Genomic DNA, 15,725 nt, shown 5'->3' on the forward strand with positions numbered 1-15,725 from the left:
GCGGATACAGCAAGAAGAAAACACACATTACTCATTCTTCACTGGAGTGAGGAATGTAGAGAAAGAGAGACAACAGACAAAATGTAGAAAGCGCAAAAAAGGACTAAGATAAAAAGAATAAAGTATTACAAAAAGTATAACAAAATATTAATTTATAAAAAAATAATAGAACCAACACTTGCTTTGTATCAAATTTGATCAAACCCAAATGTTACTCAGTCATCAACACTTATCTTTACACTGTCAGAAAAATAGTCAAACTTTGTACCCCAGGTGTCACCGGGGCAGTACCATTTCAAAAAGTTGCACCTAAAAGTCGAAGTATGGTCTACTTTTTATGGGTAGGTCACGCATGTGCAAATGTAATATGTAGCCCAGGAGACGCATTGCATTTTGTTGCAATGTGCATGCGTTAAATAAAGATTAAACTATACTTTGCAAGGATGTAAGTTCGACCGTGCGCATACGTTCGGGGAACATGTACAAAAACAGACTATACTCCTAGCTTAAAGAGTTCATATTAGTACCTCGGGGGTACATTTGCTAGGGTACCTACAGTATTTTGATCATTTTATTTAAAAGTGTAGGTATAGCTGAGAGTTTAAAAGATGGAGGTGGAATGATTTGCTCGCAGAACTCGAGAAACCCAGTGGTGAGGAGCAGAGAGTTTGCTAAGATTCACTCCGCCCATGTAGCAGTGCTTCGCCTTCTGAGAATATAGTTCCCAGTATGTATACGGTTAAAAGATTGCTGTGTCTCATATGACCTTGTTATTTGTACACGCTGTGACTATACAAATCACAACATATAAATAGAAAATGGCATTATTTTGTCACATATAGGTAGCAGTATGCTAGCTGGAGCCATTTACTTACAGTCTTTGTGCTAAGCTAAGCTAGCGGTGGGTGTCAGACAGAGTTACAGCACACACCGAGATGAAAAAGGTATGTATGGACTTATCTAACTCTGGGGGATACGGTAAATAAGTTAAATTCACAAAATGTCGGCGTGTTCCTTTAAAAAGCTTTTTTGAGAATACAAAATATCCTTAACTTTTTTCTTAAGCTTGAATTTAAAAAAAAAAAATGGCAGTTAACAAGAATTTTATTCTTCAGAATGTTTTGTGAATCCAGTCCTGGTCCCTAAATATAGCTTACTTTTCACTTTTTTTCACTTTCATAAGACAAACATGTCCTTAATAAGCCCCTTGATATGTGATATCACTCATGTTCACAGAACAAATGCTTCGGGGTTAGTTACATGCCAGAGGTCGATGCTGAGAGGTTTGAAACAAATCCCTAACCCACGATATGAGCCATGGTAGTAGTGATGTTCGGCTAATGATAAACACGTGCAAATACTCGCTGATACAGTCTCCAGGCCAGTCATTGATATGTGGTGTGGTCCTTAAGTGATCTGAGGTCATGTTACCGTGGAAACAAAGAAAGAGATGTCTGTCTGTAACAAGCATTGGCCTCGGGCGACTTTATTACGTAACGCAACGTGGTGTAATACGCTGCACTGAAATACACCAAATCTCCTTTTATTTCCTTTAGTTTATGTAGTTGTTTATGAACACATACAGTATATGAATGTGTACAGTTTATATGTCTACACAGTTTGATTACTGAATGAAAACCTGTAGATGTAGGTATGGATTTATATAGTAGCAAGGTTTAATGTGTGTGTATATGTAAAGGCTTGAATGCATTGACGGCACAATGCCCTGATCATAAATATTCAATGCTGCGGCAACTCTTATCAAGCCCAAGCACGTAAATAACATACTTAGATGTTGTGTTCCTTTTCTGCGCTGATGAGCATCTGCTGTTGTCAAAAGCGACAGCGCTTGCATTAAACAAATGCAGTGTTTGCAAAGCTCTCTCTCACACACACACACACACATGTACACACACACACACACACACACATACAGCCAAATGTGTGTGTGTTCATTCCTTTATAATGCAAATCACTTGTGCTCATGAATAGTCCATGGGATTTCGAGTTTTCACTACTGTAATCTAATTTAAGACAATTATACATTTTCATTACAAACTATAAGCTCAGCAATGTAAATTGAAAAATGCACGTCATATACGTATCATCCTTGCGTGCACCTGAGCTGGCATGAACTTTTGTTTGTGCAAAACCTGATTATCCATGTTATGCCCGCATGATCTGGGAATGTATCATCATGTTTTATGAAGAGAATTGTGTTCCTTTTATAGATATGTCATAATGTTTGTGAAATTTGCCAGTATAAACTAAGCTAAAACATTTATTTCAAGGTTTGGGTCATTCTATGAAAATGGTGGCTTTCCTGTCCCAGCCCCAACCACCAGGAAAAACACTTAAAATTGTCAGATAATGACACAAAATATATGTTTTTTGTTTTAATTGAGGTTTTTTATTATTAAAAAAAACATACTGTACTGTATGTAAGACAGCTATATTGCAAAACATTTTTAAATATATTGTAAAACACGGTCAGTACCATGAAATTTGCTTGGCCCCTGGGTTTAGGAGTCGTGGTTTAGTGAAATATTTTGAGTTAAAAATATATTATTCTCCCCCTTTAAATGTCATAATACAAAGGGAAGTAGTACAGTTATTTAGTGGACTACTTAAAAAACTAAAATATCAACTAAATATTAGAAATAATTTACAGGGAATACCTGTCCCTCAATTTCATGTCACTGGTGTTACAATTTATAAAAACCATCACTTTGAAAAAAAATCAACATCCTTGCCAACTTCTTCATGGGTCAAAGATGCATTGTAGGCATGGCTGTTTTGAAAAGCACAAGGTGAGTGTGCACTCTCTCCTCATCTTTTAGCAATTTGATAAATAATTTGATAATCTCGTGCGAGGACTTAAGATGTGTCACTGGTGTTCTACAGTTTATAGTAAGGGGAAAGGAAATTTTATCAATATAATTCTTCAAATTGCACAAATAAGTGATTTATTTACAATTTAAGAAGTGTGGTTTGAGCTACTGTGGCCGCAATCTTAGATATGCCTTTGTGTCTGTAGATTTGTCACTGGTGTTATCGTCACTGGTGTTACTGTTGCTGCTGGTAACACCAGTGACATGACGATAACACCAGTGACAATCAATAACAACACTAACTTTTTATCAACATAAGGTTTAATAAAAGCCTCAAAAATTATATTAATAAAGACTTGTTAGCATTTCATTACTGTTTTAATATTGTAAACACATAATATTGCTGTCCTTTTGTCATTGGTTTCACTTTGCGTCACTGGTGTTACATTGTGTCACTGGCATATTGATTTTCTGGCATCAGAGTTGCCCAGTTTTATAGAATATGGTTTTTGTATCTACCTAACTGTTGCTGCATTCATTAGTAAGCATTTTAAAGATACCATCATTCAATTTTGATCACTCAACCTCAATTATTTCTAATGTTAAAACAAAAACCAGAATGGTAGAAATAGAAAAAGGTCACACAATAGAACTTTACACATGTCTGTTTAAAGTAAATTATTACTAATCAAGAAAATTTCTTAATATTACATTAACTTTTTCTGGCTTTGATTATGTATGCAAATTAAATAGTCAAAATACATTCTGGGAAGCCTGAATTGTCATCTAAAATATTGGTAACACCAGTGACAAAAAAGCAGCACAAGCATTTTTTAATGTAATGTAGTAAAAATATAAAAATACATTAAGCTGTCATTTAAGTTGATTTATAATGTTAAGAGGTTAACTATCATCTGACTATAAGTTTTGGTATAAAAAAAGAATTACATTTTTAAAAAGATGTCTGTTCAAAACGCCACCATTTTCATAGAATGACCAGTTTAAATTAGCTTTTGAATGCCAGATTTTAGTTTAGTTTCAAACGCCGCTCTGATGCATGCATTGTATTATGGGTTTACAACAGCACAATACATGTGTAGTTCAAAAAATTAAAAATTAAAATGAAGATCATCCTTTGCATTAAACACCTATTTTTATATGTTAGTACGATTTGTAACTGGCAAAAATAAAAGAACTCGGCAAGAACCTTAAAGGCACAGGAAAAATTCCCTTTGAAATGACTTTGTTCTACTGAATTTTTCATAAAGAAGAGAGAGAGAAAGGATTTCAGTGTAGCAGAAAGAGTCTCAAGACACAGAGGGATTTGATAAGAAATAGCATAAATCTGCCAAGGCTGTGTATGTGTTTGTGTGTGAACAGAGAGGGGGTTTAAGGATGAAGACCATCCAGTCTCCAGAGACCCTTCCTTACAGCGATTTGAAAGGGGAATGAGTGGAAGTCCTAGAAAATAACATGTTTAAGATGACCCAAGAGAAGGCTTCCTGAAATTGCATTAGATCTATACTCTGAGCTCCCATGCACCTGCATGCCGGGTGTACACATACATGCCTTTAATTTCCCCTGTGAATAACATGTACTTATACTATTTCTGAGCTGCATACTCACTTGAGCGTGGTCATCTCGGTGAGGGAGGGCTGGGTGGCTTTCAGGTAGCTGGCTCTTCTGGCCTGGACTTTAGGTGATGGTTTAGGGGTGCAGTCAGAGTCTCCGCTGTCTTCTTCTGCCATTGCCTTTATATAGCTGCCGCTCCTCATCCGTCTGCACGGGATCTCATCATCCTGACCCACGGGTGACAAACTGCCCCACTCATCCTGAGGAACCTGCACAGTGGAAGAGAAGCAGAGAGAGACAGAGAGAAAGGGAGTATTAATTGTATTTGTCTATAAGTGACCGGTCCGATCCGGATCAGTAAAAAAAGCTAGGTTATTTTCAACCCAGCGTTGGGTCAAAAATGTAACATATGCTGGGTTGTTTTAAGCAATTGTTGGGTCAAATATAAACATATTTTTGGTTAATTTAACCCAGCGGCTGGGTTTGACCCCTAAATCATATACACACACACACACATATATATATATATAAAGGGTTTATCGCTAGTTAAATTACTGAATTACATTTAAAGTTATATACACTCTAAAAAGGTGGGCTTTTTAACATAAGGTAGTTTAAAATGTAGAGAAATCCAACCGTAGGGTTAAGTTAACCTGGAGAATGTCTGCATTCGACCCAACAAAAGGTTGAAACAAGCCACCATCTTAATTTAAACACAATACACTCACATACACATACACTCACCTAGAGGATTATTAGGAACACCATACTAATACTGTGTTGGACCCCCTTTCACCTTCAGAACTGCCTTAATTCTACGTGGCATTGATTCAACAAGGTGCTGAAAGCATTCTTTAGAAATGTTGGCCCATATTGATAGGATAGCATCTTGCAGTTGATGGAGATTTGTGAGATGCACATCCAGGGCACGAAGCTCCCATTCCACCACATCCCAAAGATGCTCTACTGGGTTGAGATCTGGTGACTGTGGGGGCCATTTTAGTACAGTGAACTCATTGTCATGTTCAAGAAATCAATTTAAAATGATTCGAGCCTTGTGACGTGGTGCATTATCCTGCTGAGAGTAGCCATCAGAGGATGGGTACATGGTGGTCATAAAGGGATGGGCATGGTCAAAAACAATGCTCAGGTAGGCAGAGGCATTTAAATGATGCCCAATTTGCACCAAGGGGCCTAAAGTGTGCCAAGAAAACATCACTCACACCATTACACCACCACCACCAGCCTGCACAGTGGTAACAAGGCATGATGGATCCATGTTCTCATTCTGTTAACGCCAAATTCTGACTCTACCATCTTAATGTATCAACAGAAATCGATACTTATCAGACCAGGCAACATTTTTCCAGTCTTCAACTGTCCAATTTTGGTGAGCTCGTGCAAATTGTAGCCACTTTTTCCTATTTGTAGTGGAGATGAGTGGTACCCAGTGGAGTCTTCTGCTGTGGTAGCCCATCCACCTCAAGGTTGTGTGTGTTGTGGCTTCACAAATGCTTTGCTGCATACCTCGGTTGTAATGAGTGGTTGTTTCAGTCAAAGTTGCTCTTCTATCAGCTTGAATCAGTCGGCCCATTCTCCTCTGAACTTTAGCATCAACAAGGCATTTTCACCCACAGGACTGCCGCATACTGGATGTTTTTCCCTTTTCACACCATTCTTTGTAAATCCTAGAAATGGTTGTGCGTGAAAATCCCAGTAACTGAGCAGATTGTAAAATACTCAGACCAGCCCGTCTGGCACCAACAACCATGCCACGCTTGCTTAAATCACCTTTCTTTCCCATTCTGACATTCAGTTTGGAGTTCAGGAGATTGTCTTGACCAGGACCACAACCCTAAATGCACTGAAGCAACTGCAATGTGATTGGTTGATTAGATAATTGCATTAATGAGAAATTTAACAGGTGTTCCTAATAATCCTTTAGGTGAGTGTATTTTTTTGTATTGACATTAGCAAACCTTGCATATGAATGAGTATTAATGCATTTCTGTGATCATTAATTTAAAATGTGATTATAAATGCATGCATAATCTATGCATGGAAATGATTCATAAATGATTTATTCTCTTAACTAATACATGCTTTAATGTACTTATTTTACAAGCGTTACCCAGAAAACTTCCCTGGTTAGCAGGAATACAAATGACACTAAAACCCCTTCACTTTAAGAGAAAATAACTTCACAATTGCTTCCCATATTTGCAACATACTGAATCTCTTCCAATAGTCCATAATATTATATACGCCTATAAAGCTTAAAACTCACCCTGATATACTACACATGGCCTTACATAACCACACAAGCTCAAGTAATACTCGAAGGTAATTTTGTGTAACTACATACTCAAGTGCTCTTCACAATAATATTGAACTCAAACACCAGTAAATGATCTAAAAAAACATTTCACGCCCATTTACGCTGTCCATGTACGAGGCACATAAAGTGCCCTTTTCGAACCCTCACCTCTCTGAGATGAATAACAATCATTTCATATTATCCAGCGCGCCTTGGTTTCTTTTAAAAACATTCACCATTTTGGTGTCCTCCAAAGGAGAGCTCACGAGCCGGGTCTCTCTAAGCGATGTGTGCCGCATGATAACGTATGCAAGCCCAAATCTTTCGCACATTCCCCTTTTCACACGCTCTATCGGGGGCCGAACCCAACAACGTATCCTCCATCACCGAAAAGAGAACGAGCAAGTAAAAGAGAGAGAGGGCAACAAAGAGAGATATTGTTCAGAGTAGGGACAGGATCTACTCTCCAGACAGTGAGACGTTTTTTAAAGAGTAGAGGATGGAAATGAGCAAGGAATAAAGGAAGAGATGGAGACAGCATTGAGACAAACCTGAATTGTGGTTTTATGGGCTCCGCTATTATAGGGTCACCATAGATTTATAAAATAGCTTAAGGTCATGATAAACATAATATAATGGTGAACCCTTTTGGGTACATTACGGTGCAGTAAGGATCTATTGAAGGTACAGTTACTGTAAATGTTTTGTACCCCTAAAATGTAACTGGTAAAAAGTTCCTTAAAGGAAAACATCAGTGTTATTCAATATTTTACAATGTTCTTACCTCAACTTAGACAAATTAATACATGCCTATCTTTATTCAATGCACGCGCTGCATCTTTGCACAGCACGTCGTGAATGTGTTAGCTTTTATTCCAGCCCCGAATCCTCCTTAGGATCCAAACAGGGATGAATTTAAAAGCCACCAAACACTTTCATGTTATCCCTATTTAAAGACTGTTACATGAGTAGTTACACAAGTAAGTATGGTGGCACAAAATAAAATGTGGGGATAGAGAGAGAGAGTGACAGAAAAGGTACAGTTTTGTACTTTTTTTGTCCCTTGTTTTTCTGACAGTGTACACTGCTTGTCAAACTGTCAAAATGTGTACCTCAGCCATGTCACTGGGGCAGTACCCTTTAAAAGGTCCTATATTTACCATTAGGTTCAGATTTGTATACATTTGGGAACATTATTGTACCTCTGATGTACCGATATGAATTGGGGGTACTGCCCTAGTGACAGCTGGGGTACATATTTGAACCATTTTTAGTGGCGGTGCACTTACAGTTTAATTCTGTTAAGCAGAAAGGCACTCAATATTGCAGATGGTCTCTGTGATATTGCACCTTGGCACATTTCCTTCTCCTGGAGCCTTTTTATTAAGTTCCTCTATCTTTCCTGACTCCATTTTCTTTACCCTTCTCCTCTTACCATTCCTCTATTTCTTTCTTATTTAAACATGCACTTCATTGTCTGTTACTACACTTTGCTTTGTATTGTACATTTTGATATTCATCTATTTAGAATGTCACAATAATTAAAGGCAGGGTGACCCGATCTCTGAAAAGATTTGAAATCATCTAAACAAACAGCCCCTACCCCAATAGAATCTGGACCTTCTTTTTATAGACCTGCCCTACACATACGCAACTCAGGCAATGATGTCAGTTAGAAGACACGCCCCTTACTGCTGATTGGCTACAAGTGTGTTTTGGTACTCCCCTTTTCCAAAGATTTTTTTTATCATGCACCCCGCCTTTAATGTACTATTTCAATGCATTCTTGTGTTTTAGTACTCGGCCTGACTCCCTTTTCCAAAGTGTTTCTCAAAAATCATGCACCCCGCCTTTAACATACTGTACTATTTCAATGCATTCTTGTGTTTTGGTACTCAGCCTGACTCCCTTTTCTAAAGTGTTTTTTAAAAATCATGCACCCCGCCTTTAACATACTGTACTATTACAATGCATTCTTGTGTTTTGGTACTCAGCCTGACTCCCTTTTCCAAAGTGTTTCCCAAAAATCATGCACCCCGCCTTTAACATACTATTTCAATGCATTCTTGTGTTTTGGTACTCGGCCTGACTCCCTTTTCCAAAGTGTTTTTTAAAAAATCATGCACCCCGCCTTTAACATACTGTACTATTTCAATGCATTCTTGTGTTTTGGTACTCGGCCTGACTCCCTTTTCCAAAGTGTTTTTTAAAAATCATGCACCCCGCCTTTAACATACTGTACTATTACAATGCATTCTTGTGTTTTGGTACTCAGCCTGACTCTCTTTTCCAAAGTGTTTCCCAAAAATCATGCACCCCGCCTTTAACATACTATTTCAATGCATTCTTGTGTTTTGGTACTCGGCCTGACTCCCTTTTCCAAAGTGTTTTTTAAAAATCATGCACCCCGCCTTTAACATACTATTTCAATGCACTCTTGTGTTTTGGTACTCGGCCTGACTCCCTTTTCCAAAGTGTTTTTTAAAAATCATGCACCCCGCCTTTAACATACTGTACTATTACAATGCATTCTTGTGTTTTGGTACTCAGCCTGACTCCCTTTTCCAAAGTGTTTCCCAAAAATCATGCACCCCGCCTTTAACATACTATTTCAATGCATTCTTGTGTTTTGGTACTAGGCCTGACTCCCTTTTCCAAAATGATTTTTTTAAAAATCATGCACCCCGCCTTTAACATACTGTACTATTACAATGCATTCTTGTGTTTTGGTACTCGGCCTGAATCCCTTTTCCAAAGTGTTTCCCAAAAATCATGCACCCCGCCTTTAACATACTATTTCAATGCATTCTTGTGTTTTGGTACTAGGCCTGACTCCCTTTTCCAAAATGATTTTTTTTAAAATCATGCACCCCGCCTTTAACATACTGTACTATTACAATGCATTCTTGTGTTTTGGTACTCAGCCTGACTCCCTTTTCCAAAGTGTTTTTTAAAAATCATGCACCCCGCCTTTAACATACTGTACTATTACAATGCATTCTTGTGTTTTGGTACTCAGCCTGACTCCCTTTTCCAAAGTGTTTCCCAAAAATCATGCACCCCGCCTTTAACATACTATTTCAATGCATTCTTGTGTTTTGGTACTAGGCCTGACTCCCTTTTCCAAAGTGTTTTTTTAAAATCATGCACCCCGCCTTTAACATACTGTACTATTACAATGCATTCTTGTGTTTTGGTACTCGGCCTGAATCCCTTTTCCAAAGTGTTTCCCAAAAATCATGCACCCCGCCTTTAACATACTATTTCAATGCATTCTTGTGTTTTGGTACTAGGCCTGACTCCCTTTTCCAAAATGATTTTTTTAAAAATCATGCACCCCGCCTTTAACATACTGTTCTATTTCAATGCATTCTTGTGTTTTGGTACTCGGCCTGACTCCCTTTTCCAAAGTGTTTTTTAAAAATCATGCACCCCGCCTTTAACATACTGTACTATTACAATGCATTCTTGTGTTTTGGTACTCAGCCTGACTCCCTTTTCCAAAGTGTTTTTTTAAAAATCATACACCCCGCCTTTAACATACTGTACTATTTCAATGCATTCTTGTGTTTTGGTACTCAGCCTGACTCCCTTTTCCAAAGTGTTTCCCAAAAATCATGCACCCCGCCTTTAACATACTATTTCAATGCATTCTTGTGTTTTGGTACTAGGCCTGACTCCCTTTTCCAAAATGATTTTTTTAAAAATCATGCACCCCGCCTTTAACATACTGTTCTATTTCAATGCATTCTTGTGTTTTGGTACTCGGCCTGACTCCCTTTTCCAAAGTGTTTTTTAAAAATCATGCACCCCGCCTTTAACATACTGTACTATTACAATGCATTCTTGTGTTTTGGTACTCAGCCTGACTCCCTTTTCCAAAGTGTTTTTTTAAAAATCATACACCCCGCCTTTAACATACTGTACTATTTCAATGCATTCTTGTGTTTTGGTACTCAGCCTGACTCCCTTTTCCAAAGTGTTTCCCAAAAATCATGCACCCCGCCTTTAACATACTATTTCAATGCATTCTTGTGTTTTGGTACTCGGCCTGACTCCCTTTTCCAAAGTGTTTTTTAAAAATCATGCACCCCGCCTTTAACATACTGTACTATTACAATGCATTCTTGTGTTTTGGTACTCAGCCTGACTCTCTTTTCCAAAGTGTTTCCCAAAAATCATGCACCCCGCCTTTAACATACTATTTCAATGCATTCTTGTGTTTTGGTACTCGGCCTGACTCCCTTTTCCAAAGTGTTTTTTAAAAATCATGCACCCCGCCTTTAACATACTGTACTATTTCAATGCATTCTTGTGTTTTGGTACTAGGCCTGACTCCCTTTTCCAAAATGTTTTTTTTTTAAATCATGCACCCCGCCTTTAACATACTATTTCAATGCATTCTTGTGTTTTGGTACTCGGCCTGACTCCCTTTTCCAAAGTGTTTTTTAAAAATCATGCACCCCGCCTTTAACATACTGTACTATTTCAATGCATTCTTGTGTTTTGGTACTCGGCCTGACTCCCTTTTCCAAAGTGTTTTTAAAAAATCATGCACCCCGCCTTTAACATACTGTACTATTACAATGCATTCTTGTGTTTTGGTACTCAGCCTGACTCCCTTTTCCAAAGTGTTTCCCAAAAATCATGCACCCCGCCTTTAACATACTATTTCAATGCATTCTTGTGTTTTGGTACTAGGCCTGACTCCCTTTTCCAAAATGTTTTTTTTAAAAATCATGCACCCCGCCTTTAACATACTGTACTATTTCAATGCATTCTTGTGTTTTGGTACTCGGCCTGACTCCCTTTTCCAAAGTGTTTTTTAAAAATCATGCACCCCGCCTTTAACATACTGTACTATTTCAATGCATTCTTGTGTTTTGGTACTCGGCCTGACTCCCTTTTCCAAAATGTTTTTTTAAAAATCATGCACCCCGCCTTTAACATACTGTACTATTTCAATGCATTCTTGTGTTTTGGTACTCAGCCTGACTCCCTTTTCCAAAGTGTTTTTTTTAAAAATCATGCACCCCGCCTTTAACATACTGTACTATTTCAATGCATTCTTGTGTTTTGGTACTAGGCCTGACTCCCTTTTCCAAAATGTTTTTTTTAAAAATCATGCACCCCGCCTTTAACATACTGTACTATTTCAATGCATTCTTGTGTTTTGGTACTCGGCCTGACTCCCTTTTCCAAAGTGTTTTTTAAAAATCATGCACCCCGCCTTTAACATACTGTACTATTTCAATGCATTCTTGTGTTTTGGTACTCGGCCTGACTCCCTTTTCCAAAATGTTTTTTTAAAAATCATGCACCCCGCCTTTAACATACTGTACTATTTCAATGCATTCTTGTGTTTTGGTACTCAGCCTGACTCCCTTTTCCAAAGTGTTTTTTTAAAAATCATGCACCCCGCCTTTAACATACTGTACTATTTCAATGCATTCTTGTGTTTTGGTACTCAGCCTGACTCCCTTTTCCAAAGTGTTTCCCAAAAATCATGCACCCCGCCTTTAACATACTATTTCAATGCATTCTTGTGTTTTGGTACTCGGCCTGACTCCCTTTTCCAAAGTGTTTTTTAAAAATCATGCACCCCGCCTTTAACATACTGTACTATTTCAATGCATTCTTGTGTTTTGGTACTAGGCCTGACTCCCTTTTCCAAAATGTTTTTTTTAAAAATCATGCACCCCGCCTTTAACATACTACTTCAATGCATTCTTGTGTTTTGGTACTTGGCCTGACTCCCTTTTCCAAAGTGTTTCTCAAAAATCATGCACCCCGCCTTTAACATACTACTTCAATGCATTCTTGTGTTTTGGTACTTGGCCTGACTCCCTTTTCCAAAGTGTTTCTCAAAAATCATGCACCCCACCTTTAACATACTATTTCAATGCATTCTTGTGTTTTGGTACTCGGCCTGACTCCCTTTTCCAAAGTGTTTCTCAAAAATCATGCACCCCGCCTTTAACATACTACTTCAATGCATTCTTGTGTTTTGGTACTTGGCCTGACTCCCTTTTCCAAACTGTTTCTCAAAAATCATGCACCCCACCTTTAACATACTATTTCAATGCATTCTTGTGTTTTGGTACTCGGCCTGACTCCCTTTTCCAAAGTGTTTTTTAAAAATCATGCACCCCGCCTTTAACATACTGTACTATTACAATGCATTCTTGTGTTTTGGTACTCAGCCTGACTCCCTTTTCCAAAGTGTTTTTTTTTTAAATCATGCACCCCGCCTTTAACATACTGTACTATTACAATGCATTCTTGTGTTTTGGTACTCAGCCTGACTCCCTTTTCCAAAGTGTTTCCCAAAAATCATGCACCCCGCCTTTAACATACTATTTCAATGCATTCTTGTGTTTTGGTACTCGGCCTGACTCCCTTTTCCAAAGTGTTTTTTAAAAATCATGCACCCCGCCTTTAACTTACTGTACTATTTCAATGCACTCTTGTGTTTTGGTACTCGGCCTGACTCCCTTTTCCAAAGTGTTTTTTAAAAATCATGCACCCCGCCTTTAACATACTGTACTATTACAATGCATTCTTGTGTTTTGGTACTCAGCCTGACTCCCTTTTCCAAAGTGTTTCCCAAAAATCATGCACCCCGCCTTTAACATACTGTACTATTTCAATGCACTCTTGTGTTTTGGTACTCGGCCTGACTCCCTTTTCCAAAGTGTTTTTTAAAAATCATGCACCCCGCCTTTAACATACTGTACTATTTCAATGCATTCTTGTGTTTTGGTACTAGGCCTGACTCCCTTTTCCAAAATGTTTTTTTTTTAAATCATGCACCCCGCCTTTAACATACTGTACTATTACAATGCATTCTTGTGTTTTGGTACTCGGCCTGACTCCCTTTTCCAAAGTGTTTCTCAAAAATCATGCACCCCACCTTTAACATACTATTTCAATGCATTCTTGTGTTTTGGTACTCGGCCCAACTCCCTTTTCCAAAGTGTTTTTTAAAAATCATGCACCCCGCCTTTAACATACTATTTCAATGCATTCTTGTGTTTTGGTACTTGGCCTGACTCCCTTTTCCAAAGTGTTTTTTTAAAAATCATGCACCCCGCCTTTAACATACTATTTCAATGCATTCTTGTGTTTTGGTACTTGGCCTGACTCCCTTTTCCAAAGTGTTTTTTTAAAAATCATGCACCCCGCCTTTAACATACTATTTCAATGCATTCTTGTGTTTTGGTACTTGGCCTGACTCCCTTTTCCAAAGTGTTTTTTAAAAATCATGCACCCCGCCTTTAACATACTATTTTAATGCATTCTTGTGTTTTGGTACTCGGCCTGACTCCCTTTTCCAAAGTGTTTCTCAAAAATCATGCACCCCGCCTTTAACATACTATTTCAATGCATTCTTGTGTTTTGGTACTAGGCCTGACTCCCTTTTCCAAAATGTTTTTTTTTTAAATCATGCACCCCGCCTTTAACATACTGTACTATTACAATGCATTCTTGTGTTTTGGTACTCGGCCTGACTCCCTTTTCCAAAGTGTTTCTCAAAAATCATGCACCCCACCTTTAACATACTATTTCAATGCATTCTTGTGTTTTGGTACTCGGCCCAACTCCCTTTTCCAAAGTGTTTTTTAAAAATCATGCACCCCGCCTTTAACATACTATTTCAATGCATTCTTGTGTTTTGGTACTTGGCCTGACTCCCTTTTCCAAAGTGTTTTTTTAAAAATCATGCACCCCGCCTTTAACATACTATTTCAATGCATTCTTGTGTTTTGGTACTTGGCCTGACTCCCTTTTCCAAAGTGTTTTTTTAAAAATCATGCACCCCGCCTTTAACATACTATTTCAATGCATTCTTGTGTTTTGGTACTTGGCCTGACTCCCTTTTCCAAAGTGTTTTTTAAAAATCATGCACCCCGCCTTTAACATACTATTTTAATGCATTCTTGTGTTTTGGTACTCGGCCTGACTCCCTTTTCCAAAGTGTTTCTCAAAAATCATGCACCCCGCCTTTAACATACTATTTCAATGCATTCTTGTGTTTTGGTACTTGGCCTGACTCCCTTTTCCAAAGTGTTTTTTTAAAAATCATGCACCCCGCCTTTAACATACTATTTCAATGCATTCTTGTGTTTTGGTACTTGGCCTGACTCCCTTTTCCAAAGTGTTTTTTTAAAAATCATGCACCCCGCCTTTAACATACTATTTCAATGCATTCTTGTGTTTTGGTACTTGGCCTGACTCCCTTTTCCAAAGTGTTTTTTAAAAATCATGCACCCCGCCTTTAACATACTATTTTAATGCATTCTTGTGTTTTGGTACTCGGCCTGACTCCCTTTTCCAAAGTGTTTCTCAAAAATCATGCACCCCGCCTTTAACATACTATTTCAATGCATTCTTGTGTTTTGGTACTTGGCCTGACTCCCTTTTCCAAAGTGTTTTTTTTTTTAATCATGCACCCCGCCTTTAACATACTATTTCAATGCATTCTTGTGTTTTGGTACTCGGCCCGACTCTCTTTTCCACCGTGCCAATATTATACATTTCACCTTGGTCGATAAAGAACAATGACCTTCACTGCATGTTGTAATTCTGACGGCACTTTGATTCAATGTACAAATTTATGGTAAAAAAATTAATTGTAGCATGGTGCATTTTTTATATTGGACTGACTTCTGAGATGGCTTCTGAAATGCATCCTAATACAGTTTGAAAAATCAGGATTGGTCAACATCTGGCTTTTAACAGAACAGTAATCTGGCAGCCTTTAGCTTTAATAGTTTTCATTGTAAACTATACAGCTCAAGCAATTATACTTCAATATTTATGTCAGTATTTCTTTATTTTACTTCAAATGAATGACCTTGACCATATTTAACTTATTTCCTGTTTTCCTCTGCCTACTTAGTATCCTGTGCCTCTTTTCAATTCACCTCCCTCCTTTACTTCTTTTGTCTTATACTGAATAGCTGTCACAAGGGGAATGAGAGAGAGAGAAAGAGAGAAAGAGG

The 15,725-nt window shown here is 38.1% G+C and overlaps 1 protein-coding gene across 7 annotated transcripts in view; it reads right to left on the reverse strand.

Moving 5' to 3' along the window:
* dlgap1b (discs, large (Drosophila) homolog-associated protein 1b) overlaps positions 1 to 15,725 on the reverse strand; it is a 116,227-nt gene that overhangs the window by 40,343 nt on the left and 60,159 nt on the right. For 4 of the 7 annotated variants that reach the window (XM_065294920.2, XM_065294919.2, XM_065294921.2 and 1 more), the window contains exon 4: positions 4,458 to 4,672. In XM_065294920.2, coding sequence (XP_065150992.1) covers positions 4,458 to 4,672 — 215 coding nt within the window. Of the gene's footprint in view, positions 1 to 4,457; positions 4,673 to 6,842; positions 7,035 to 15,725 lie in introns of those variants that run through there. The other 3 variants (XM_065294923.1, XM_065294925.2, XM_065294924.2) reach the window with 3 other exon arrangements.

This window comes from Paramisgurnus dabryanus, chromosome 22 (genome assembly GCF_030506205.2).
Source record: "Paramisgurnus dabryanus chromosome 22, PD_genome_1.1, whole genome shotgun sequence".
In the NCBI taxonomy this organism is placed as follows: Eukaryota; Metazoa; Chordata; class Actinopteri; order Cypriniformes; family Cobitidae; genus Paramisgurnus; species Paramisgurnus dabryanus.